The 27,611-nt window shown below is 41.6% G+C and overlaps 5 protein-coding genes across 5 annotated transcripts; 4 read left to right on the top strand and 1 right to left on the bottom strand.

The window, feature by feature from the left end:
• Positions 1 to 459: 459 nt before the first annotated feature.
• On the top strand, positions 460 to 1,437 carry RB195_018200 (uncharacterized protein; the record flags this gene model as incomplete). The annotated part of the gene is made up of 1 exon (XM_064185536.1): positions 460 to 1,437. The coding sequence occupies one exon, from the start codon at positions 460 to 462 to the stop codon at positions 1,435 to 1,437; it is 978 nt and encodes a 325-aa protein (XP_064041417.1).
• Positions 1,438 to 1,687: 250 nt separating this feature from the next.
• RB195_018201 (uncharacterized protein) lies at positions 1,688 to 2,023 on the top strand (the record flags this gene model as incomplete). Its single annotated transcript, XM_064185537.1, has 1 exon — positions 1,688 to 2,023. One exon carries the CDS (start codon positions 1,688 to 1,690, stop codon positions 2,021 to 2,023), a length of 336 nt encoding a protein of 111 aa, XP_064041418.1.
• Positions 2,024 to 2,424: 401 nt separating this feature from the next.
• RB195_018202 (uncharacterized protein) lies at positions 2,425 to 2,697 on the top strand (the record flags this gene model as incomplete). Its single annotated transcript, XM_064185538.1, has 1 exon — positions 2,425 to 2,697. The coding sequence occupies one exon, from the start codon at positions 2,425 to 2,427 to the stop codon at positions 2,695 to 2,697; it is 273 nt and encodes a 90-aa protein (XP_064041419.1).
• Positions 2,698 to 2,979: 282 nt separating this feature from the next.
• Positions 2,980 to 3,378, bottom strand: RB195_018203 (uncharacterized protein; the record flags this gene model as incomplete). The annotated part of the gene is made up of 1 exon (XM_064185539.1): positions 2,980 to 3,378. The coding sequence occupies one exon, from the start codon at positions 3,376 to 3,378 to the stop codon at positions 2,980 to 2,982; it is 399 nt and encodes a 132-aa protein (XP_064041420.1).
• Positions 3,379 to 4,068: 690 nt separating this feature from the next.
• On the top strand, positions 4,069 to 26,439 carry RB195_018204 (uncharacterized protein; the record flags this gene model as incomplete). Its single annotated transcript, XM_064185540.1, has 36 exons — positions 4,069 to 4,139; positions 4,290 to 4,430; positions 5,065 to 5,149; positions 5,236 to 5,328; positions 5,422 to 5,553; positions 5,622 to 5,744; positions 5,804 to 5,869; positions 9,007 to 9,144; positions 9,196 to 9,258; positions 10,268 to 10,351; positions 10,433 to 10,520; positions 11,783 to 11,859; positions 12,741 to 12,831; positions 12,905 to 13,044; positions 13,099 to 13,173; positions 13,226 to 13,360; positions 18,670 to 18,769; positions 18,824 to 18,982; positions 19,048 to 19,096; positions 19,160 to 19,244; positions 22,224 to 22,348; positions 22,411 to 22,496; positions 22,683 to 22,837; positions 22,962 to 23,027; positions 23,101 to 23,190; positions 23,258 to 23,377; positions 23,518 to 23,637; positions 23,697 to 23,792; positions 23,877 to 23,978; positions 24,106 to 24,188; positions 24,259 to 24,350; positions 24,404 to 24,534; positions 25,192 to 25,358; positions 25,919 to 26,033; positions 26,157 to 26,236; positions 26,313 to 26,439. The coding sequence occupies 36 exons, from the start codon at positions 4,069 to 4,071 to the stop codon at positions 26,437 to 26,439; spliced, it is 3,750 nt and encodes a 1,249-aa protein (XP_064041421.1).
• Between the last annotated feature and the right edge of the window lie 1,172 nt (positions 26,440 to 27,611).

Genomic DNA, 27,611 nt, shown 5'->3' on the forward strand with positions numbered 1-27,611 from the left:
GGAAGCCTAGCTAAGAGTAAACCACTGCTAAGATTCACCACCGTCTTGGCAAAATGTCGCAAGGTGGTTCCCTGATCCATATAGGTTGGGCGACGACCTGTGGTGAAAACTAAGCTCGTCGTGGCAGGTCTGCTTAGTTTGGGAAAACGTCTCTTTGCCACTCCAGCATATTCACTGCCTCAGTACCCTGCACACTGGGCCCTGCCGTCTCAGACGTCGGACGGTATGGCGACCTGTGAGAGGCGATCAAATCTCAGGTTGGTCACGACGTCCTTGATTCTGGACCAAGGCGACACACGCACAACTCGCCATTGAAACTGTCTCAGACTGTGTACTTAAAACGCGAGAACAGTTTCCACAGACGCCGACCTGCATGCCCTTCTCGGAGCTGCAGAGCGTATCAAATTTCACGTGATTGCTCTGCAGGAGACCAAGTGCAGAAGGAACGACGTACGACAGATGAATGACGGTACACTCGTCATTCGTGGAGAGAAGGTTCCGTCGCGAAATGTAGGCGGTGTTGGTTTTGTTGTGCACCCATCTGTCGTCCATCTCGTCGATTCTCACGAGATCCTGTCACCTCGTCTGGCCATTCTTCGCCTCCGCCCTCTGCGCCAAAAATCCATCAGTATCATCAACTGCTATTCACCAACATCAGCAGCTGATGATTCCGAATTGGGCGCGTTTTACGAGGAGCTGGAGGAAGTAGTCGACAACGAGAAGTCCTTTTACAAATTCGTTGTCGGAGACTTCAACGCAAAACTAGGAAAGGCCACAGAAGAGGAATACAGGATTGGAAGATTTGGACTAGGGGACCGGAATGAAAATGGCAATCGTCTCGCCGTGCTGTTGTCCGCCGCTCGCCTCTTTCATGGGAATTCTCTTTTCATGAAAAAAGATCATCGTCGGTGGACATGGGAATCGCCCAATGGCGCGACTCGTGCGGAGATCGACCACATACTCACCAACCAGAGGTGGTGTCTACTTGACGTCTCAGTAGTACCATCCTTTTGTAGTGGTTCTGATCACTACAAAAGGATGGTACTACTGAGACGTCTCCTTCGTGCGAAAATACGACTTAGCCACACGATGGAAAAGAACATCTGCTATCGGCAACGAAGGAGAAAAAAGTCGTCTACGAGGATTGCGTACTTGAGGACTCCCTGTCCCAAGGTGACTGGCACATCGAGGAGGACTCAAACGTGGACTACGAGATGCTGCTCAGAGGCCTGTGCTGAGCGTGCGTCCAGACCGCGCACGAAAAACTTGGATCGAATTTCAAAGGCCACCAAGGAATTGTTGGTAAGAAGGACTTCGAAGCTTGATCCAAATTATTCGCACATTGAGCGGTTAGTAGCGAACACTAGCTGCATAGAAGCGTTGCAGGAGGATCTTTCGAAATACAGGCAGAAGAAGCAGCACAAAGAACGAGTCTAAAGAAGTGCCGCAGGGATCTTTGCGAATATAATAGTCCTCTAGCAGCCTTGCTGAGCGAAGGCGGGATTCGCACGTCTTCTCATCGTGAGATCGAAATCACTGCGGATAGGTTCTACTCGAACCATTTCCGTTCATCAACTCCTGTGTCAAGCCCGATCATCCCCACTGGCGAAGCTCCACCACCCTCTTGATAGCGACTCGTACTTCCGAAGGGATTCTCCCTTCGGAAGTACGAGTCGCTATCAAGAGCATGAAACCTGGCACAGCCCGCGAACCTGATTTTATATCAGCAGACTTTCTTCGGGCTGGTGGCCATCCGCTTCATATAATCTTAGCAGCGCACATGACATCCTACCTTCAGAAAGAAAGGATCCCAGACCAGTGGAAGACCTCGCGAACCGTTCTTATCCATAAGAAAGGTGACCGAGAGGACCTTCGGAACTACCGTCCGATATGCTTGCTGAGCGTGTTATACAAAGTATTCACCAAGATCATCCTCACACGCATATCCAGGACGCTGGATGAAGACCAGCCCCAAGAACAAGCTGGATTCCGTCAGGGGTTCAGCTACTTGGACCACATCTAGTGTCGAGGGTCACAGATGTTTGCCGGGAATACCGCCTGCCCCTTGTTCTAACCTTCGTCGACTATGAAAAAACCTTCGACAGCGTAGAAACGAATGCAATACTGTCAGCGCTGGCCGATCAACGTGTAGACGCCTCGTATGTGAGGACATTAGCCAATTGCTACGAACGATGCACGACTAGGATACAGCTTTTCCACCGCCCTCTCACCACACCCATTGGAAAGGGGGTACGACAAGGCGATACTATATCGCCGAAGCTGTTCACGGCTGCATTGCAGTGGATAATGAAATCACTATCCTGGGAAGAAAGGGGCATACGTGTTGATGGATGATTTCTTTCGAACTTTCGTTTTGCGGACGACATCGTTTTCTCTTCGAGCAGTACCAATGAAGCAGAAACGATGCTCAACGAATTGAGGGAAACACGAAAGAAAATAGCACTGCGAGTAAACAGAAAGAAGACACAGTTTATGAAGAACGCTTACTACGAAGACGGCGGAGTACAACTTCAAGATTCCCAAACCATGGGAACTTCGTTATACGTGTACTTCGAACGTTCTATGAACATGGAAAACGACTTGAAGGAAGAACTGAATAGAAGATTGAGAGCAGCATGGGCAGCATTCGCACCCGTCAGGACCAAGATCTTCGTGCCCATCTGTTCCACTCGATAGTTCTTTCAGCGCTCTGTTACGCAGCGGAGACGTAGGCAGACACTGTTGCAACGTCTAGGAAGCTACCTGCTACCCACTGAGCCCGTGAGTGATGTCTTCTGAAGTTTAACTAGAGCACACAACACCTGGCCGGTCTTCGCAACTCCGACTTATGAGAAATGTCCCGTCTTTGCGATCCAGCGGAGTATATATCGAAAGCGAAACATAGATGGGCCGGTCACATCATGAGAATAATCGACGATAGATGGACTAAAAGAACGCTAGAGTGGATCCCAAGGAACGCTAAACGTCCCCGAGGGAGACCGCCAACGAGAAGGGATGACGTGTTCGCCATGGGGATGGACCACCTGAGGGGTTAGGTGGATACGGCTCAAGGACCTCGTCAACGTCACTCACGAAACTTGAGAACATCTTGTATGACAATGGCGAGGAGATGAAACGAGTGGAAGGGATGCTGGGGCCCACACGTCCAGTGAAGACGGACCATCTAAGTATCTGATTAAGTATATAATGTCCGCCGAATGCGATCTTTGTTGCTGACTTTGATCTTCTTGGTTCTTTGCTCCATATGGTAACAAATCCAAGAGCCATGCCCACATGTTCACGTGTGTAATCGGTTAGACAAAGTGGATTCGATTTGGCACTAAATATGGTGTGGCTTCGCAGTTGGTTGGAGGTCATGTTACAAACTGAGCACCAGTGTAGTAGGCTCAGAACAATATGAAACATGGTGCAGTTGCGTAACCGACTATGCTGGAAGCGGTGCTATGGACTGTAGCAAGTAGGACTGAGGGAGAACCTTCGCCAGCACCATTTTTCGCTGCAGTTGGCGATGGTCCCACCTCGATTCCAACCGCTTTCTGCGCCGCGCCGCTTCGAGCGCTTACGGGCCTCTTACGCAACTGCACAGTGTTCCATGTGGTTTTGACCCTACTGTACCTCATTCGCTGCTGACGCACACCTTCAATCCGATTGGAAGCGTTGGACATATAAAGTGCCATCTCTGCAATCTTCGTTACAGATGGTCAGGTCAAGGAATAGTCCAATACTACAGTTATGTTCACCCATATAAAGTGCCATCTCTGTTTTGTTCTGCTGTGTTTGTGGGCTCTTAGTTTCTTTACACCTATATGATTTCTTCCACACTTTCCGTTGCCTGACCTCACTGCTTACATCGGTTACTGCGGACTTTACAGTAGACTGTTCCCCTCTTTGCTTTGAATGACGAAAGATAATTACAGTCGGGTTAAAACGACCTGAATCAGGAATGTAGTTACGATGCATTCGCGTACGTGCTCGAAACGGCGCGGTGGATGCAGCAGTTGGAACTGAGGTGGGACCGTCGCAAACTGCTGCGATGGTTTTGCCAGCATGGGTTTCACAACGCTGTTTGCCGCTGCGCTCCTCCGAAGCGCCTCGAAAGAAGCCGCGTACGCAATTGCGTACGTGCTTTATGTCGTTTTTCTGCTGTATAGCCGGGAATGAACTAAAAAGTAGGAACATGACAAATCGTAGAACAACTCATAGATTATTGAGTATAGATAGGATTATACCATCTTGGCTAAAATTTGACTCCTGATCTATTTTTCCAGCGATGAGAACAACAAAAAGGAACCGTCTCCTCCATCAGTGGTTGCGTGCCTTTTCGCAATGTTCCGATGGGAGTTTCTTACCGCAACCGCACTTAAAGTGACGAGCGATGTCCTACAGTTTGCGAATCCGTTTCTTTTGCAGTGAGTTTCTACGTACGTATACCCTCTGGATTCGTTAGATGAACGGCCATTTTTATTTCCAGTCAGTTCACCGCTAGAACTCTTAAGGATACGATAAGCATCAATAATGCTCTTTTTGCACGAGCAAATACCAGATCAGAGTCAAATCCGCTTACGCTTTCCATAGTTGGTCAAAAAGACATGAAGCACGGTGCAGTTGCGTAAGCGGTTGCGCTCGAAGCCGTGTGGCGGAGCGTAGCGGTGAGAATTTCAGGGAAACTCTTGCCGACACCGTTCTTCGCTGTAATCCGTCATGTTCCCAACTCGATTTAACCCTTATCTCCATCGCCCTGCTTCGAGCACAACTGCCTACGCAATTGAACCGTGCTAAATGTCTTTTTCACCCGCCTATACTCTGCAAGCATTCAGAGGTGTCTTATTCGTGTTACTTCCTCGAAATCCCCTTACTACGCTGTCTCATGATGTCTTCTGCTTTTCCCCCATCCTATTTCCTTGTGATGTTAACCTCTTTTTTAGATGTACTATTAAAGTGCTCTCGTGGCAAAAAAGCAAACTGATTCTGACCATCTTCTGTTTTTATTATTACTTGTTTTTACTGTTATTTCCCATCATTGTATGATTGCTCGTTTTTCAGTCAGTTGATTGGGTTTGTATCAGATCCTGTTTCACCGTTATGGATAGGTCTTTCTTATTCTATTCTGATGTTTGTGGCTTCAGAGGTGAGCTTGTTTTGCTGCTTTCTAACATGTGAGTCCCTTCTGTTCTTCTAGTGTAGAAAATTCGCACAGAGTTGAAAATGTTTTAGTTGCGTTCATTTGTCCTTAATGCGTATTTTTACATCATGATGCGTATGGGAGTAAAGCTCCAGACGGCCCTTACAGCTGCTCTTTACAAAAAGGTAGTTTTTTGGAACCATAATTACTGAATCTTGCTGGTGATCTTGAATTATACTAAAGAAATTGTTGTGTTTCTTTGCAGACTATTTTTTTAGACTTTGAAACTGTCTAATTCTGCTCGTCGTGTTAAAACGGTTGGTGAAATAGTTAATCTTATGGCAATCGACGTGGAAAGGTTTCAAATGATCACACCACAAATTCAGCAATTCTGGAGCTGTCCATTTCAGGTGCTCTTTCAAGCTTCTTTGATCTCGACGGAAAACTGTGTCGTTCTCTGATTTCCGTATTTATTCAGATAACTTTGGCGCTAACGTATTTGTTTATCACACTAGGGTACTCTGCTGCTCCAGGAGTAATAATTATGGTGATATTTCTACCCACTAATATAATAGGATCTATTATCGTTAAAAAATGGCAGGTTGGAAGTATTTCTTACTTCGATGCATTACTGCTTTTCATGAGTCTTCAATATCTCAGGTCGAACAAATGAAGCTAAAAGATGAAAGGACCAAGATGGTTAATGAAGTCCTCAACGGAATTAAGGTTTATATATTTGCTTATTTAGTACATGAGTACTCATGTGTACATTCCGACAAAGGCAACCATACGACAATAACTAACTCTGTTTATTTGAACTTTTCATTTCTTTTCCACAGCATTTTTGTCAGGTTCTTCTTTCTTCGACTAATATTCTGGAATTTTTTGCGTCATTCCATTCTTGAATTTGGACTTCCACTTCGCTTATTCTTACATGAGATAATTATTCTCTTAATGAAATAGATTTTTTTTTGCAATTATGAAAAACCGTCACTTTTCACACATCTTTTGTTAAAAAATCACTAAAGAAGAAAATCACTGTACCAAAATATGATTGATTGTTACTATCCTGGAAGAGAACTTTCTTAAGTCTTCTGAGTTCCTTCCTTTTTTGTCTTTGCTCTTTCTCGGCCATTCATCACGAATATGTGACAGCTGGGTACTGGATAACACAAGAAAGAGAAGGAACGGAGCAGATTTCGTATTGGTGGCCCTTTGTACATCAAATTCTCATGTTCGATTGTTAGCTGTAATGCTTTGTGAAGCTGTCGCAGTCTGCGAGTATTCTTAAAGTTTCCGTTTAAAACGGTTGAGTTATTTCTAGAGCGTAAGGTGTGCGTTTGAATGAATGATTGGACCACCATCCATTAGATTTTTTTTTCGCTCCATCTGGTCATTTTATACTGTGAACATAACTTGTACGGAAGTATAATAATTGTGATACTTCCTCTGTTCCGCAACCGTACTTAGGAGTGCCGTCGTCAACAAAAGAGATGTGACACATAGGTCTGAGATTGCCTAGGCATGCTATTACTCACTCGCCAGCGGCTAACAGGTCGCTCGCTATTGAAACGAATTTATAGGTGTCAGTGTGAGGAAGGAATAAGTGCTTACAAAACAGCGATTCAATAATTAAATCGCGGTGGAAGTATGTTAATTGTTAAAAGAAGTTCGTGAAGATCGAATGCTTTTAGGCATTTTATTATAGTATAAACTCTCATAGTGTACCATATTCCTCAATTTGCCATCAGCACCGTAAACAATAACATCGACACGGCTTCGCGCAGCTGACAGAACAACGATAAAGTTGTCAGAGGAAGGTACTGTACTGCTCACACCTAAACTAATCCAATGGAACTGAAAGCAAATGTACAAAGAGACTACAACCGTGATTTTTTTGTGTGAGTTTCTGCATGACGTAGTTTTGGAGTTTTGTCGATTTTTCTAGAATTACTATTTGCTTTGGGTGGATGTAGCGCAGTAGGGTTTCACTGCGACCGCACGGTCGGTCAATGGTTCGAAACTGCCCTAGAGCTAATTAAGCCTTTCATCTTGCATCGATAAATGTTGTCTAGGAGGATAGAAACCGCAGGTCAAGATCGCTTAGCCTCCGCAAGTTATTGTATAGGCTAGATATATATTTATATATCTAACCAATACAATAATTTATATATACATCAAACGATTCTGAAGTGAACGCGATGGTGCACCCCAAGCGGATTGATTAACGCCACATACGTTATCCTTTATGCTTTATCTTAATTACCTGCTTACCTTCCGGGAACAATGAATACTTACATGGAGCCTAACTTGTGGTGATTCCGGATGTCTACTCTACACAAGGATATTGACCTTTCTCCCTGAAAAAAAACAAGTCCTTTCTGGAATAGCTGTATCAGGTGATCTTCTTGAATTCACTTGCTGTTGAAACGCACAAATGTCGCAAAGACTGAGTCTGGTGGGACAGATTCGTTTGTTAGTTTACAAAGCACTTTTAACTGCAGGAATTTTTGCGTGTCCAGCCTAGATCTAGAAATTTGCCTCTTGACCATCACAGTTCAGAAATGCTGCTTAATCAGTGTTGTACTTGTTTTTGCTGCATTTTTGTCTTTGTCTTTTTCTAAAGTAGATTAACAAATTTGATCAAGCACTATAATAACAAACACATCACATTTTGTGGCTTTATCAAATCACATTTTTGTGCTCATTTGTGTACCATCAGTGATATGGGGAGTCATGCCCCTTATGACAAATTATGTTGAGTGTTGGGGTAACAAGACAATAATAATAATATAATAATGATTGCAAATAATAATGTAATAAGGTAAGTAACATGGTAAGGTAGAAACTTCCTTTTAACTTTTTTACAATGTTGTACAAATATTCCAACGGTAAATGTCACGAACGCACAGGTCATCCTACAGTATTTTTGGTGGAGCTAGTCAGTAAGAGTAAGAGTGTATTAATGTATAACCAATGATTGAACCGCGGAGGAAACTGGAGGGTATAAACGGGCTCGTTCTAACGTACTCGTATGAAAAATGCACTTCCTCGCTGTTTCTCAGGACGAGTAGGGGGGATTGAACGATGCCAGGTTCATACTCGTAATCCGAACCCTACATTTGCTCACGAGACCCCAATCGTCAGTTTCTTAATACGCCTTTAATTGAAGACAAACAAGCATCTGCAAGATATTGAACAACGGCAGTGCAATTCATCCTTTATCCATTATGTTATATCATACTATATATTTTGTGGTGGACAAAAATTTAGCAATTTTTTTCTTCTCGATCTTTCGCTCGAACTTTTTTATTTTCTTTATTTTGTTTGTTTTTATTTTGTTTTTATTTTGTTTGAAACTAGTACATTTAGTCGAAGGTAGTATAATAAATACAATTTTTTTTTAAAAAAGAAAAGGTCGGGAATTCGTCGAAAGAAAATCTTTAATTCTAGATTCATTAGAATTTGCGCCGACAAACCTTTGACAATTTCTCAGTTCTTGCAAAAATTCAAAAATCGGACCAGAAGCTTAAAGAGAATAAAATTTCAAAACTATTGTATTATATATTATGTGTATATAACATATCGCTCCATTTGTATAGAAATATAGAGGGTTTCGATTAGATCAATTGTCCTGGCCTTGGTTAACTTATGAACTTTTCAGTTCTCATCTGTTAAGCGTCATAGGTACATCCCATTGCTGTTAGTAGGAAGGAATAATTGTTTTGGTAACGTGCATATAAATATAACTTTGTGTGAGTTTCGTACGTTGAGTCATGGAGAAAAAAAGAAAAGAGAAATAAAATTAAGCATTCATTCTGAGATATTACTACTGCAGTGCGAACTGTAATGACGTCATTCAGGTGATAAAATTGTATGCATGGGAAATTCCGATGGAAGAGCTGATTGATCGAATACGTCGAAAAGAACTTGTTATCCTAAGGAAATCATACCTCGTCAGAAACGTCATCGACTCTTTCAACACTTCCAGTCCGTTTATGGTAAGATTTTGTGTGGATGATCCTTCATCATTGCAAACATCAATCTTCCAGGTGGCGCTGTTCTCATTTGCTACATACGTGTTATCGTCGCCATCTCATGAACTAACTCCACAGGTAGAAGAAATTGTTAATTTACTATGTTTGAAAGATTTTAGTCGTTCGTGAATATCAAGTTAAACAAACGTCAAATTCTTCGGAAACAGTAGTGAAAGGATTTCGAAAATGTTATACAAATATACATGTTCGCAATGAGGACACCTTCCATTATTAGGGGGTCATGTTGGCTCACATTTGTATGTGCCGCTTAGAGAATACTATTTTAGTTCTCACCGAAATAACTGGAGTTACAGATCTTCCCGTCTGCGTTGATCTTTACGAAAATTATGGTTCATCTCTCGAAAATCTAAGTGAAGCCTCCTCATTCATTCTGCTGCTCTTTGAAATCGGTTTCGGCTTACAACCCTTTTTGCTCAACTCACATTCTTTTTTCCTTCCATTCTTTCTGCAGCATCTACACTCTGTCGCAGTGGGTGCAATTAACAGATTCACGCCATATGAGATTTCGTGCAATCCACATAGTTGTCTCTATCTACTTCATAGGAACAGCCCAAATTTCAATAATGTTGTGGCTGCATACGAGGCCTTAGAAATCTTTTTTGAAGATCACTTATTGATGATCTACGAGATATTCCGTGTCCTAGAATAAATAGCGAGATTTGTTCTCGCCTTTTTTTAAACGTAATTCGTAAAAAGCGAACTTGGGCTGTAGGCTGACCTTGTAAACACCAACGAGAGAATATCATTCAGTCTTTTCGGGTGACTTGAACTCATTGGTTTTGGTGACTCACATACATGCGATAGTCGAAGCCGGTGTACCGACCCCTTCACTTTTGGACATTTGGCGAAAGGACTTCCTTCGCTTTTGGACGGTTGAGGGAAGGACCCTTCACTTTTGGACGATGGGCGAAGGGATGCTTGAGCTCACTTCATCTGCATCACTTGAGCTGCACCCCATGAGCTAGACCCCTTCACCTGAGGAGGGTCCGGCTCCTCCTTATCCCATGGTCACTCATCTACCTAACTCAATTGAAATTCATTTAAAAAAAACCAGCATGAAGTTTAGGTTGCGTTCGTTTCTCTTACTTTGTTCAATCAACTTCGTTCGCCTATGACGATGATCGCACTCCTTATTGGCCAGTTCGTGCAAGTACGTCTCACATAACTTCTAGTATATTATGTATCCTCATCTTTTAGTGCCGTACAATACTTTCCTGAGAACTTTTTCTAGGCAGTCGTTTCCAACAAACGTTTGAAGGGATATTTTGTTGCAGACGAACTTGATCCCAGCGTTGTGGAGAGAGCCGACAAATGTGGCGGTAACTATTACTTTTTATACAGCTCTGCTGAAATCTATTTGTGTCAGTGACAATGTAGAAGATAAAGCACTCGAGAAAAGAAGAGCTGATGCCTGTTCTCTATTACGTCCGTGTCTTAGAATACGCATAATATTCAACATCTAATTCAGTGTACGAATTCCAGCACATCAACAGTTCCCACCAAAGAAGATTTCAAGGATTTCAGATTGGAAATTTCAAGGGATTTGCTTAAAACTGTAGTCCTTTGCATATGGATTCCATTTATCAGAACTTAGAAATGTCGTTACAAAGTGTTGGAGAAAATTCTTTCATTCTTTTTCAACACGTTCCTACTGATTACTGTACCGCTATCTTATCACTGAAGAGTTGTTATAGTCTGCGATGTTGCTGAATGTATTAGGTTGGGGAATAAGTCCATAGAGTTTCAAATTAGATTTTATTTTATGGTTTGTTTGCTCTTTGGTAATGTGTGGGCATTATTTGAAAGATCTCTCCTTGCTACAAAAAAAAACTGTGATTATTGTTTTCGAATAACTTGCTTTTTCTTATAATCTTCCAGTCTTAGCAATGGATTACGCAGAAGCCAAAAATCGTCACTTTTGATTTCTACTTTTCTTCGATTTTTTTTTCTGCTGCAGCCGCTCGGGTCGTCTGCCTCTTCTCTCTCATCTCCGTAACAATTCTGAACAAGAATTGTTGCCTATGGTCATGTGTTGCTTGGTGTCTGGCGGGATAAGGAGGGTGAAAATGATTTAAAAAATAAATCAAAAGATTTGTCACAGTTTTGTAGAGCAAAAAACACTCTTACGAATAACTTAAGCACTTTAACCAAAGAGCAAGCAAGTCATCGCAGTATAAAATATAAAACTCTACTAACTTATTTCCCAACCTATTACTTCCATAGCTTCTCAAATTGTGGAAAGCAAAGTAACGGTATTATATGGTGTCTAAATCTGTTGATCGCTGGAGTTTCGGTATTTTTGCCGAGGCTTGGCTTCATACCCTCGTCACCTCCTTGTGTAATTGTTTTCATATGCTCTTTTCAGAGCAAAAACAAACTCGTATGCTCAGATTTATTGGCACTTTGCCAAGTTTTGAAGGGAAATTTAGGAAAAAGTTCCCTAAATTAGTTACGGAAAAACTAAGTGTAATCATTTCCTTTTTTGTCCTTGCAAATTAGTTTAGAATCCCTCGGAAATCTCATTGCTTATATTTCTAGAGAGAGTTTTTTTTTTTGGCGTTTTACAGAGTGCTCATTTCAGACGCAGAAAATGTCGTCGAATTTGAAAACTTCTCTGCGAATTGGGAGAATGGTGACTCTCGCACTAATACGCTTAAGGTCTGCTCCCATCTGGGTGCGTACCGTTAGGTACCCGCAGCCTCTGCGACAGCCTATCCTAAGGAGAAATGACTAGCAACGGCGATAGTTAATTGCGCTGCGCAGCAGTTAATAGCGTCAGCGGAGCATTGCGCTGCGTTCGCCTTATGTCCCGTCCATCACAACGTCCATCTTCGCCCCTCATCGTCTAATGAGGTACGAAACATGCCTCGCAGGAGCACGTTACCTCTGGCATTGCTTCTGTACGGGCTATCGATCGCTTACGTGTAGAGATACATCCAAAGATTACAGTCGAAATGCCAGAAATAGAAAATAATAGTATTTTATTTGTGTAAAACAAACATCGAAATTTTTACAAACTAATGCAGTATTAAATAAATACAATGCCTTAATGAATTAAATACTCTGTATAAATACAAATATATGTCTATATTTTCTACAAAGTTTTTCCAGTCACAAATATATGCCTTCCAACGACCAGGTCCTCGTTTTTACACTTTTCAACTTTTATTTTTGAACGATTTCAGTTTCATTAATGTCTTTTAATGCTGTTTTGTTTTTGTAATCATCTATTTTTCCTTCTTTTTTAGCATTTTCATTTTCTACGTTGGTACGTTGCTGCCATTTTGCTCTTTGAACCTTCCCAGAAGTCAACTCCATTACGTTATCGCAATAAAAACACGACACATAACCACTGAGACGTGATGATCGATGGGCGCGGCTTAGTGGTCACAGCTAACCTAAGATATGCCTGCTCTGGCCTCCCGACAGCCTCTTCTACAGACACTTATCCGGCTGCACACAATCGGCTGCGGGTACCTAACGACCGCCCCCTCCCATCTCTGCCAGTGAGTATTACAACTGACTGTCATTTCTTGCAGGATATAGACTTCAACGCGTCTCGAGGATCCTTCATTGCCGTTGTTGGAAAAGTTGGATCCGGGAAGTCGAGCTTGTTATCAGCTCTTTTAGGTAGAAAAACTGTTCCTCATTCTACTTAGGAGTGGATAGCAAGGTTTTGTAAGGAGTTGCTTTTGATGCTCAGGTGAAATGGGAAAACTGCGTGGTTATGTTGGAATGCGCGGCAAGGTAGCATACGTTCCTCAGCTGCCGTGGATTCAGAATATGACCTTACGTGACAATATACTGTTTGGAAAACCTTTGAACAGGAGCAGATATAATCAGGTGAATATTATTTGCTCCACTCATCTGTTTTTTGTTGCCAATCCCTGTTCGCAGGTGCTTGCTGCTTGTGCTCTTAAACCTGATTTGAGAATGCTCACCAATGGAGATTTAACGGAAATTGGCGAGAAGGTGCTTATTAGGATCTTTTTTTTATTTGGCTCCTTTAAAACTCCTCCTTCAGGGAATTAACCTCTCCGGTGGTCAGAAGGCCCGCATCTCTTTGGCGAGGGCTGTTTACCAAGATTTGGACGTGTATCTGCTAGATGATCCGCTCTCCGCTGTAGACGCACATGTTGGGAGGCACATATATGAGAACGTAAGTATGCAATTATTAATAACCAGTCTGAATGTCCGGCTAAAGCTGGACTTCAGACTTTCGGTGATTTTAGCTTCGCTCCCCTTCACTGATCAATGAAAGTTAATAGTAGTGGTGTTTTCTGTAAAATTAGATTTGCGTTTTTTAAACAACGCGTTCCTTCTCTTCTTTATATTATAAATTAAAGCGAAAGATTACGGAGTTTTGCTTCTAAACGCGTCAATTCTACATTTGGAGAATATTCGACCATCAGCTACAAACACTCCTTTGATGCCAGAATAATATAGATACAATTTGAAAGCATTACTCGAAGTATGGGTATTCCTCCCGATTTCTCCCAATAGTTATCACAGAATGATGTTTTAACATAAAATAACGTGGAAAACGTCATCCTACTGATAAAGATAACGTTCCACGTCAAATCACATAAACATCCTGCTACTATTTAAGCAGCCATTTGCATGCGTGTTTCCACTTTCTGAGAATGGCATGCTACAAACTTGAGGCGAAAGAAGAAGGAAATAGGCACACAGAGTAGTCATAAAGGTGAAGAGCAAAGCGCCAAGTGGTTACGACTATGAAACGGCTCCAACCATTTATCTTTTGTGTCATGCACACTAAGTTATTGCGCACCAATGACCGGGCCCACCGACGCCGGTGGACTCGTCGCACCCCATATTATGGCTTCCTGGAGCCGGTGGATCTGTCGCACCCGCTTCTATAGGTATCTGGCGCCGGTGGATCCGTCCCACCTCCTCCTATAGGTATCTGGCGCCAGCGCACCAATCTGGCGCCGGTGGACCCGTCGCACCCCCTTCTATAGGTATCTGGCGCCGGTAGATCCGTCACACCCCCTTTTATAGGTATCTGGCGCCGGTGGATCCGTCACACCCCCTTTTATAGGTATCTGGCGCCGGTGGACCCGTCGCACCTCCTTCTATAGGTATCTGACACCGGTGGACCCGTCACTCTCCCTTCTATAGGTATCTGACGCCGGTGGACCCGTCGCACACCATGTTGTGGCTATCTGGCGCCGGTGGACCCGTCGCACCCCTTCTATGGGTATCTGGCGCCGGTGGACCCCTCGCACCCCCTTCTACAGCTATCTGGCGCGGTGGACCCGTCGCATCCCCTTCCTAAGATATCTGCCGCCGGTGAACCCGTCGCACCGCTTCTATGGGTATCTGGCGCCGGCGCACCAATCCGACACCGCAGGACCCGTCGCAACCCATTTTTCGAATTTCGTGATACACAGACAAACACACACACGGACTAAGCTCGTTATTATATATCATGATCATGGTGGTATACATATTTAACATTCTTGATCGTTCAAGAGTTCAAATAAATATAGAGGTTATCTTTCCTTTTTTTCTTAAACTTGCCTATACTGGATGAAATGCTATTTAACCAGATTTAACTCAGGAAAATATGAGATGCTATTCCAATGTTTTGCAACTTGCCATTTCAGCGGAATATTTTGAAAGACCGAATATTTCGGAACCAGTGCATCATTGCTGAACAGCGATGTCAGCGCTGAGTGGTGATCGCACCTCTCATTGAAGGACCCGCGCAAGTTAAGGGCAGCATGCCAGGGATCTGACAAGGTGAGAGAATCCACTGCAAAAGGTAGAGATTGAGTTGTAGATTTCGGGCCCCAGCGTGGTCCCGCTCTTCTCTTCCTAATCGTTGTAAAAAATGGCATGGAAACCACCTTATTTCTTATGAGGCATGTTAGGACGCTGTTCTATGTACATGTGTATGTCCTGCCCCCTCAGCAGTCTATTCATCGGTTTCATTTGAATGGACTGATGAAGAGACATCACTGATGTCCGACCGCTCGCACATAGATGTGGCGTTGCACAAGAGCAGCGCGCTGCAACTGAAATCGTCTTTAAAAATGACGTCTTCCATATCGTTTTTACGACGATTAAAGGAATCACCCCACGAATCTGGGGTGGTGTGGGTTTCAGGTGGGTTATGCGTATACGGAGTCGTAGATTATAGAGAGACGGATGATGCCGTTCATTTCTTCCTAATTGCCGTAAAAAAACGGCCCGGAAGATATGGCTTCAAGCGTTCCGACGCGCTATTCTCTACAACGAGTTCGATTGGAGCACGCCAGCCTTGGCGCCGCATCTTCTGTGTCGTTTTTTACGGCAATTAGGAAGAAATGGACGGAATCACCTTTCTCTCCATAATCTACGACCCCGTATAAGAACTCTCCACCTGAAATCCGCGCCACCCCAGTTTCGTGCGGTGAAGCCTTTAAGCTGCCCGCAGATATGAGAGCAGCGGTTTGACGGCTCTGCGGTTTTGGTGATTATTGAGCGCACTGTTGTGAATAGTCAATAACCACCAAAACCGAAACCTGCGCGCTCGCGCTGCTCTGAACTCTGCGGACAGCCTTGGGTAGAAAATGAATGAAAACCATCCTGATTCCATTTTCATCCTGAAACCATCCAAACCTGACTCTACAATCACGCAGCCCATCTCTTGCTTTTCCCCCGGATTCCCTCACCACCTCAATTCGTGGTATGCTGCCTTTAAGGGCATATAGGAAATGTGCAACGCACTTTCTCGGTCACACATAGCGTCTACTGCTATCTGGGATCACATTGACAGCGACGCACAAGGATCCGTTGATACCAGCAAATGATTCATTTGTTCTCATAAGCTTTTTGCTTCATTGACGCAATGGTTTATTTCGGGTACTCAAAATAGCCTCAATTGAGTGATAATGTCCCAAGTTTTTGTCAGATTCCGTACACAGGCGCAAATCATGATTGATTCCGTAAATTTTGTTAATTGTACACAATGATATTGGTAGCAACATCCAAGAATGAAGTTTGCAAGATTGGCATCCCCCGTCCGCTTTCGCATAATACACAGAAGTTTGTTTTTCAACGGAGGTACTCATTGCCAACAAAAGCATACCCCAGCAAAAAATTCATGGTGGTAGCTAAGTTCCATACATTTTTAAGGTCTTTGGAAGAATGGCTTGCGTTTGTTCACCTGCTCCTAGCATTACCAACTATTTTGGAGTTTCCATCAACATTCAATCTATCTAGGGTAACGAGTTTATTAAAACAAGGGGTATTGACCTCATATTTGATTTTTTTCACACAGCCACTCATATTTGGTTTTTTTTCTAGCAGCATGTAATTCTACACCAGTGCGTGTGGCTCGCTTTGTCGGCCGTCGCAGAAAAAAAATAGTAGATTATTCTTTGAAGTTCGAAGAGATTGGAAGTTTTTTTTTGGCATATAAAAGTTGCCATCAGCAACATATGAAGACCTACGTTGACAGTTCTCCACCATCTTTATGAAAAAGGTAGATCATATCAATTATATCGATGACCGCCTGAGGTCGTTGTCTGCATGATGCCGACTTCTGCAGTCAGCAGGCTCAGATACTCACAAAAGCTTGTTTTTGTCGGTTTCTATAAACTCAGAAGTGTAGTGAAGATAGGAAAGAACTGGTAAAATCGATCGTCACCAAAGTCCTTCGTACAGGTGGTACGAATGTGCGTGATCTGCACCATCGACTGCCCATGGGTTATCCAGGTTTAGTCTATTTCCAAACTTTATAAGATGAGAAGCCCGCCATTAACATTGACCACCACCCAACGCTCTTACAAATGTTGCTGCATCTCTCATTCAAATGCTGTTTGTTCGCAGTTTTAACTGGACGCTCATTTTCGACATTCGACTCGTACAATTCAACCTGAATGGAGCACAGTGAATCGGGTTAATTACACAACTTTCGGGTGCACGTTTCAATGCATGCACTTGGGAATTCTAGTCAAGCGGACAGTAGCAGTTAATATTATCATTGTAGTAGTAGTAGTAATAGTATAATAATATGTAATATTTGTGTGATAACTGACAGACCGTATCATCAAATTTAGTATGATAGGAGACACCTGCCAGTTATTACGCTGTATGCTCCTCTGACGGCCTGAAGCGAATTTTCACGTGCACTCGAAAATCACTCGAAAATAAGTGATGTACTCAATTTTCATCGCTCACTAGTGCAAGTCACGGAGTAACAACGTGTTACGATTAAACATTACTGCAACTTTATTCACTTTTTTTCGCTTCAAAGACTGTGGAACGCGTGAAGTAAACTCGCATTGGTGTAATATCAAATCTACCGGCAGCAAGCATTAGATAATTCCTTTTTCAAGCAGACGTAACACAGCGTGCTCGCATTTGTCTCCTTGGACTATTTCTTGATTAGGGTTGATTTTGAACCTGAAGGATGTAATTTTTGATGCAGTCAAAGGGATTATCGAAGTCTTCACGACAATGTGAATGGGAACCCGTAAAAAAAACTTTTTTAGGACCAAAAAAGGGTTAACTCGTACTTATAGACTTGCGCTTTGCACTGGATAGATTATATTTTGAACAGATAAAGAGAAAAACTGATCTATTCTCTTCATTGTATACTATTTCGCTAGGCCGAAAATTTTGAAGAACACCGTGCACTCATAAGGAGTTCTCTAAAACTGTTTTCCCAACTATTTATTCCCTCCAACTTTTAATGAAAATACATACAGAACCAATGAACTGTGTAGTTCTTTGAGAAATTTTGAGAAAGAAAATTTTGTTCTTATTGTTACTTACTTATTTTGCATAACACGAATCTGACATATTAAGGGATGAGGCTAGAGATGGGATTGTAGATCGCGGGATCAGGGGTGGTTCCGCCCATCTCTCCCTAATCGTTATAAAAAATTTTGCGTGAACGACTTATTTCTTCACGACGATTTCAGTTGCAACGCGCCACCCTCGTACACGCCCTGCATCCAGCTGCGCAGCGGTCGAAAGCCAGTGAGTTCTCCTCGGCTGCCTATTCAAGTGAAGCCAGTGATTAGGTTGCTGAGGGGCCACAACTTATAGCGTTCCAACGTTGCTCGTTGGAACTAAAGCGGTTCTCACGCCGTTTTTTAAGGACGATTAGGGATGAGCGAAACCACCCGGATTCCGCAATCTACAACCCCATCTCCAGCTTCTCCCGCTGATTCCCTCACCACGTCATATTCGTGGTGTGCTGCCTTCAATTACGAGGAAGAAGAATTCATGCTTATTATTTTTGAAAAGTAAAAACGAAGTACTGGTGAATGAGATTTATGGTATTGAAGGAAACGGAAAAATAGCCATGTATGGTTGAAACATTCGGAGAAGAAATGCTTCGGAGATTCAGTGTAGGTCAAATCATTAGGTTAATATGTTATTATGTAACGTACAGATTTTGATGAATCCTATACTTATTGAATAAGGTGTACTTGTACCATTTTTTTTCAGGTTCTTGGTTCTAACGGTCTCCTCCGCGATAAAACAAGGATCCTCGTCACACACAGGCTGTCCTACGTAAAGTCAGCTGAGGAGATAATCGTCTTGGGAGGTATTTTTAAGCACTCCATACATTCAAAACAATAGAATGATCATCCAGTTTCAGATGGTCACATTATTGAGATAGGCCGTTATAACGACTTAATAAAGCAGCACGGTGTGTTCGCAAAATTCGTCGATGAATATTCTTCAAAATCAGAAGGCGATGAAGAGAAAGAAGGTAGTGACATGGAGAAGTTCTCTGGCTCTGGCAAGACTGATGAAGGTACGTATTTTTTCGATATTTCCACAAATGTTACCACTTATATTTAATAACTAACAGAATTGCAGATCTGGACGAATCTAATCTATCAGACCTCTCAAAGAGCGGAATCAGAACGTATATTTTTTTGCTATGAGGCAGACTCGCATAAGAATTCTATTACAATTTCATTAATTCTAGAAGTACGAAATCCTTGTTGTCTTCGCATATACAGAAGGAAGATGATGGTAAACTCATTAAAAAGGAGTCAGTCGAGACTGGGAATGTTAGTTTTGTTTCTGTATGATTTAAAGTGTAGCTGGAGAAGCTGTTCAGTTACTGGAAGAAGTCTAAGTCCCTTTTGATCTATATCAATTTCTTCAGAACTTACTATATCAGAAGGTTATGGAGACAATCTATAATTCGAGTATTTGAGACTGGATACGAATACGGACATAGATCCGTATATTGTATATTATATATACATATATGTATATATATATATATATAAATACATACATATGCATATATATATATATATATATATATATATATATATATATGTATGTATGTGTGAGTGAGAAAAGCTGTTTTTTCTTCCTTTCTTTCTTCTCTCTGGTGATGTTCAAAATAACCAGAACTGTTCTGCGCTAATCTGCGCACAGGTTTTTAATTACAGCCTACCTATGGCAGCGATGTTAAAAGATAAAGGATAAAGTGTCTAGCGTTAATCAGTCCGCTTGAGATGCGCCACCACGTTCACTTCAATTCGGAATCGTTTTAGGTTCCGCGAACGTGTAACTGGCCTATACAATGACTTGTGGGGGCCGGCTGATGTGTCAAATCAGTGTTTTTATCCTCCCAGACAAGTCTGATACCAATTTATCGATCCCGTAGGGATGAAAGGCTTGGTGAGCATTAGGGCGAATTCGAACTTCTGATTGATTGTGCAGACAGCGGAAGCTCTTGCCGACTGCGCTACACCGGCCCCCAGGGAAAACATTTCATTATAGGGAATTTTCGAACAGCTTTGATTGAAGACTTTTTCTTTTTTTTTTAACTCACCTCTATGTTGAACGTTTCAAATTACATCGGTTTCGAGAAAGTGCTCCTAATTGTAAAACATGTCACTTCAATTGAGCAACGTTGCATTTCCGCAATGCGGAAGCCGTATCAATCTCTCTGGAATACCGCATCGAAAAGAAATTGACAAAGTTTGCCCTTCTTGGAAATTGACCACACTAGAGATATTTTGAACTTTTGATCAGAGTTAAATTAGGTTAGAGGAGAAAAGGAGCATTGTTTTCACCTTTCTTTAATAATTCCATATATTTTTAAAATTTTCAATCAACTGTCCCAGCGCACGGCGGATCTGTGCACGTGTAGTTGCCGGAGATGGTGTAGCGACACTTGTGCGCGCTGACCACGGTTGTCACTGTTCATGGAAAATTCCTCCAACTAGAGGGGATTTTGTTGGTTTTTGATAGGTGTTTGTAGTGTATTATTAGTTAGAATCTTACTAGGAATTCTGCATTGGCAGGATGATACCACTGCGGATTTTCGTACGATTAGTATCAATTTTGTCGCTTCTTTTTTTGATCCATGCTCTGTTCGTTTGCTTTGCTGCTGAACAATCTACTATTTTTCTCATACGCAAGCTTAAAACACCTTGTCGCGGGCTTCCAATCATAAAGCACCTAAGTTCCAGGCTGTAAGTTCCAAGAAGTGAAACGTGGTATACGAAGAAGTTTATATTTTAGAAACTGTAGGACTTTTCAAGCTTTTAGAGATTGTGGTTATTAGTGATTTGATTCTTACACGTTTTGTAAGCACCAATTGTTTGTTAATATTATGTAATATTAACAAACAATTGGTGCTTACAAAACGTGTAAGAGAGGTTGGCGAAGCTGACCGTTCTGGGCTTGTCGTGATATCAATCTACAGCCCCTAAACTATGGCTACATCAGGTGTTGAATTGTGCACATTAATTCTACAAAACTGTGCAGCAGTGAATAAATTCACGTTTTATGTTATTTGCCCTTCTTCTAATAAATACAGCAGAGGATGTTTGGTCAACATTGATCAAATATAGAACTAAAACTAAAGAAATAAGCAGAATTAAGTTACTAAGCAAATGCATCCGGCGCTGAGCAGCTGATAGTACCCTTTGAAGACACAGATTTGCGGTACTTCCTTGTTGTCAGCTCTGTATTTCATTATCACTTACGCGTTTGTAAACCTCTGCGATTCTGAGTTGAAGTCGAACGCGCTAGTGCATTCCGAAGAAGTTGATCAGCACCAACTACCTTAACCTTCCTCTTTTATAAACAGTATGTGTTTATCGCAAGAACATTTTTCCATCCGACTGGTTCGCACTGACTTGCTACGAAGAAGTTACTGCAACTCCAAAAGAAGCACTCAAGTTTTCATGCGTTTCGATCTGCTTTCTCTCGTCACCTGAATTTGGAAATTTCATTTGAAGGTGATGCAGATTTCTTTTCCAATGATCCTCTGGGACTTATTCTCATTCTCTTGTGCATTCTCACTTGGAAATGTGCCGTTCTATTTTAGACATAACCTCTTTCTCTTTCGTCTATCTGTCAGTGTCTGCTGCCGTTCAGTGCCTATAAGCTACGTTTGCATGTGGACATTCTTCCGCAATCACATACACTAAACATTATGTATTATACTAAGTATTGTAAGACATGAAAACATGTAGACATTAATTCAGTTACAAAAAATGTCTTCAGGAAATCTATTAAGCTTGGATATGTTATATCAAAGACAGCGTATTTACGAAATTTCCACAATTTTTCGAAAATATTCGGATCTCTAATGGACAATATACAGTTTGGGATGTAGATTAGGAGTATGAGCGTGGCAACGCCCAATTTCTCCTAATCGTCGAGAAGGATAGCGTGGGAAACGGCATTAGTTCCCAACACGTGCGTTAGAACGCGCCACTCTTGTACACGCTACGATTTTCCTCAATAGCCCCTTCGTTGGTTTTGAATAGGGTGGTAGAGAGGCCTGATTTTCGACTCCTGGCTGTACGCGCCCCCTGTATAATGGTGGCGCGTTCTAACGTCGTAGGAAATAGGGCTGTTTCCAATAGTTTTTCTGAACGATTAGGGGAAATTGTACGTGGTCACGCTCATACTCGTAATCTACACACCGAACACTATAATGTACACGAGAGATACAACTTTGTCAAAATTTTCGTGACGTGCTGCTTTTGATGAGTTGCATTTTTTTTCGATTGCAGGTGAAACTGTCAGTGTATCATTTGTATGTCAAAGCGGCTTCTTATTGGAAGAGCTTCCTATTTCTTTTCTTCCTATCTGCTTACCAAATATTCCAAATTTCGCGTAATTTTTGGCTTTCGGCATGGTCGGTTGTAGTTTTTACCTTTTCTACAATATGAGTATTTACCATAGTACATATCAATACAGGTCTGATGAAAATGATGGCTACCACCCGAACAAGACATCGACTGCCGTACGCTTAGGAGTGTATGGCGGGTTGGGAGTGATTGAATGTGGGTCCTTTACTATGTAAAAAGACTTTTAAGTGTATGGATAACTTGGTTGAGAGAGCGTTAGAGTGAAGATCCAAAGTTTGATGCTGGTTCTGGGCAACGTTTTGGATTCGCTTTCTTATTATCGCCAGATGTAGATCAGATTTGTTGGCATTGTATCTTTGATGTTAATCTATACTTATTTAGCCATTAGTTTCCTGTTATCGCTTGTAAGCCTTTGCTTTGCTGGCCTTCACGCATCCCACAGCCTTCATGCCCCACTACTTCATAATCTGCTGCGCTCACCGATGTCTTTCTTCGATACGACACCATTAGGAAGAATTCTCAACCGATGTGCCAAGGTATAATCGATAGTTATTTTTTGACATCAAAGTAAACTTCAAAGGATCAGTAATAAACTTCCCATATCTTATTAAGAAGGTGCGTTTCTCATGTTTTTTTTTTCTTATAAGTGTGAAGTTTTAGGACATAGAAGTTGTGGATATGATGCTTCCGATGAACTTTCGCTACCTTGGGATGTGCATCTTGCAAGTGAGTTTCGGTTTTAATATCACGTACATGGAACGTGTTTTTAGAGTAAAATTGCGGCCACTTCCAATTCCAGGTCCTCTGCACGTTGATCGTGATTGTTATATCAACGCCTATTTTCGTGGTTGTAATTGTACCCTTAGGAGTCATTTATTACTTTTTCCTGGTATTTCCAATCAGTTTATCTCTTAGTAGACCCACTAAATGGAATTAACTCAAACTGACATTTCCAGCGATTTTATGTTCCGACGTCTCGTCAACTCAAACGCCTTGAAAGCACCCACAGATCTCCGATATATTCTCACTTCTCTGAAACTATTCAGGGAGCAGCTTCCATCCGTGCATTCAATAAAGTGTGTACATTAAGAGAAATGTTTTTACAAAGTTGTTCTATGCTTCCGGAATCGGGAAAGCGGGTTCAGCACAGTATTTGCTGCAATCCCACTATTTCCGTTTTCGTTCGTTTGGGTCCCATAAACGTTTCCTGTATTAGGTAGAGGACTTCCGCAAATCTTCTGGAAATATTGTGGATGCGTTTATAAGGTGCAAAAACTCCAATATTGTTTCTAATCGTTGGCTGGCTATACGACTAGAATTTATTGGCAACCTTGTGGTATGATCAGTACTTACCTATACATTAACTTAACTTTGTGTATCATGCTTTTTTCTCAGATCTTCTTTGCTGCTCTGTTCGCGACGATTTCAAAAGAACTTGGTTGGGTCACTAGTCCTGGTATAATAGGCGTATCGATCTCTTATGCACTCAGTGTAGGTCTTTTTCATTTGTTGAAGTTCCAATAAATCTTACTTTAAAGACACTTATTTTAAGAAGTCCACCAGAAACTATTTTAGGTTACCGAAGTTCTAAACTTTGCTGTACGACAAATCAGTGAAATTGAGGCTAACATCGTTGCTGTGGAAAGAATAGACGAATACACAACTTCGCCTACTGAGGTTTACAGACTACTTTCAGTGTTGTGTTCCGTAAATTTTCCGATTTGACATTATTACGATTGAAATTATTTTCAAAAGAGGTTTTTCCGTTTCGAATAATCTGATCTATCATCTGTTGCAATCTAAGGCACCATGGGAAATCATAGAAGAAAAGCCACCATCTGACTGGCCCTCGCATGGTAATGTCAGATTTGTGGACTACTCCACCAGGTGCGCCAATATTTTTCATTAATCACGATCTTGTACTAGCCTCATAATCACTTACCTTGACAATGTTTAGATATCGAGAAGGTCTTGATCTTGTTTTGAAAAGAATTTCTGCTGATGTAAATGAGGGAGAAAAAATAGGAATTGTAGGACGGACAGGGGCAGGTAGTGTTTCTGCGTTTCCCGTACTCTTTCCCACATGATTGCTCTGTGTACAGGAAAGAGCTCATTTGCTCTTGGGCTATTTCGGATGATTGAACCTGCTTCGGGGAAAATCCTTATTGATGATGTCGATATTGTCAAGATAGGACTGCATGACCTAAGAGGAAACCTCACAATCATTCCTCAGGTTTGTTGATCAGGTTCTGTTCGTTTTTAACCCTGGGCAAATTAAACCTTAGCAGTAACAACCAATCTCATCAAACACAAAATCTGGGAGCCTCGTTACTCTTCTTCTAATGTTTGGCTGTTCCTTGAGATGTCCTAGTTCAACAAAGCCGTAAAAAGTTATGTTTCTTGGATATACATAGTATTACCACGACGTTTTGCACTATCCATACTGTGTACACATTGATATCATCAAATTACTAGTACTCTCAAAGAAAAATAAATATCTCAGAACCTGGAAGAACTTTACAATTTTAGCTGTTTGTACGAAATCAATTGCGCATTTCGTTCGCATACATTTACTGATATCAATTATATTCTGTGCTGTCTGTAAAAGCAAAACTAGGAGAACTCAAGCTAATTTCTCTGATGCTTCTTTTCCTTGTAATTAGTAGTTTTGTGGATGTTGATAACTGCTGGAATAATTGATACCTATTCAGGAGCCGTGTGCTGATTCTCCTGAGATTCCCTAGTTATAGCTATTGCATAAAATCTCCTTTTTTTGCCTCCTATATCACCGACGACATTATGATTCTACATTATAGTTCTCTTAATCTCATCCATTTCAAGTTATTTGTTGTAGCTATTTCTATTCTCAAATAGTTTTTCTTTTAAATAGGATCCTGTGTTGTTCTCGGGAACTCTCCGCTTCAATTTGGATCCTTTTGGAAGGAGTACTGACGCAGAGATCTGGAACGCTCTGGAACTGGCGAATATCAAAGTTTGTGTTTCTGATTTTCCTGATGGACTGAATCATCCTATCAGCGAAGGTGGAGAAAATATCAGGTGATTCTATAAAGAACACGTAAACTTTGGAGTACAACAAATAGGTGCTTTATAAAAATTCTAACAGGCGAGTTAATTCCATATTTTCACAATTGTTTCATAACTTCTTTCTGACATTACTGGCCAACTTTCCGTCTTGTTCCTTTTCTTTCATGACAACTCGTTAAAAGTAGTGATTGGATCTTGTATAAGCAAAGAATTGTTTTAAATTGCCGAGGTTCTTCATCACGTTTCCTGAACATTGCTCTCTAAGCGCTTTGACTGATGATCTACCACTGAATGAAAATGCATCGATTCTGTTAATTTTTCTTTTTTTCTATCACCCTTCCACAAAAGTATTTCCACTGACCGAATTACCACTTATTATTCTCGCTGATTGTATTTATTTTACTAGAATTATAGTATCTAATTATACACACAACAGTTTAACTTCAAAACATTGCGATTTTTTGCACATAGAACGGGTGTGCACAAAGCAATTGCCCTTGAAAAGTATCCTTAGATTGTAAAAAATTTTTGGTGGCTTTGAGCGAATCTTCCATTAATTCTATTCATCACAGCGTCGGACAACGTCAACTTTTATGCCTCGCACGTGCAGTGTTGCGGAACGCGCGTGTTTTAGTACTTGATGAGGCGACAGCTGCTATTGACGTCACCACCGACGCAGTTATTCAGGTAGTCAAACCATTTTCTTATAACTAGGTTTTTTTTTACCCTAACGTCTGTCGGTGGCTTTCTTCACTCTTCTGAAATTAACCTGTGTTATTCAAAACAATTTATACCCTACGCTGTTTTTAGGCAACAATTCGTGAACAGTTTGCCAAGTGCACGGTGTTCACCATTGCGCACCGTCTAAATACCATTATGGACTACGATAGGTTGGTTCAAAATAAAAATTAGAGCCAGCAAATTTTTCAAGTTCAGTTTTCGATGGACTTAAATTAACTCTTCCAGGATCATGGTGTTAGAGAACGGTGGAATCGTCGAGTTTGATTCCCCTTCGAAGTTACTAGAAAATCCAAATTCAGCCTTTGCCAAAATGGTGCAAGACTCAGAGTCCGAGTCACGAAAGGCACAATAACTTGAGAATGCATATACGGGTAGATCATTGTTGCACATGAGGTCATATCTCATTTTTTTTCGAAATTTGTACTTAATCTTCGATTTTTTTTCCCCTTTTAAAAATCGAACGTATTGTAATTATTGGCCCTAACTTATTCTTAACATTAATCTACATGTATTATGTTGTCAATTGCAAAATATTGTTACTTCCTATGTGATGTAAAACTACTTAACATAAAAAAAAATCGACTATTCGGTTATATTCGAAGCAATCAGAAGGACCATGCAACACAATACGCAAATTTTGGATTCGTCTAAAAAAGGGAAGGATTCAATTTCTCAGATTCAAAGCTTGTAGATATCTCGTTTAGGAAATTGTTAGACATGTTGGTAGCGAGTACAACTGATTGATTTTACTAATTAAAGGCATCACCCCACGAATCAGAGGTGGTACGGATTTCAGATGGAGTATTCGTATACGGGGTCGCAGATTATGATTAGGTGGGTGATTCCGTCCATTTTTTTCCTAATTGCCGTAAAAACGGCCCGGAGGATGCGATGTGTGCACATGGCTAGCGCGCTCCAAGGGAACTCGTTGTGGAAATAGCGCGCCGGAACGCTCGAAACCGTATCTTCCGGGCCGTTTTTTGCAGCAATCAGGAAGAAATGAACGGAATCACCCTCTCTCCTTAATCTACGGTCCCGTATACGAATACTCCACCTGAAATCCATACCACTTCAGATTCGTGGGGTAATGCCTTTAAGAGCGTACAAGAGATTAAGTGTTTGTCATAGATAAATCAGTTTGGGATGCGCTAATGGTTCGTCTTCAATCCAGAATTGTCTGAGATTCAACACTATACGATGACTTGTGGAGGTCAGCCAGTGCAAGTCACTGTTTTCATATTTGCAGAATGATCTGGTACTAATCTATCAATCCATGGTGGCCAGAAGAAATGCTTGGCTAGCGTGGAACGATTTCAAATCATCGACCATGCATCCACCCTAGCGTCCTTATATCCACAATTTCACATTCCGCGCGCGGCCATAGATCAACGAAAATCTGCACTGAAAAGGAATAGTACTGGAGTTTCGCGTGTAGCATCCCAACTAAGCAACACACCCTAATCCTCTCCGATCGATCTTCGGCTAGAGCTAGAATAGAATTTGTCCACCCGGTGCTGTTCCATG

This window comes from Necator americanus, chromosome II, assembly GCF_031761385.1.
Source record: "Necator americanus strain Aroian chromosome II, whole genome shotgun sequence".
Lineage (NCBI taxonomy): Eukaryota > Metazoa > Nematoda > Chromadorea > Rhabditida > Ancylostomatidae > Necator > Necator americanus.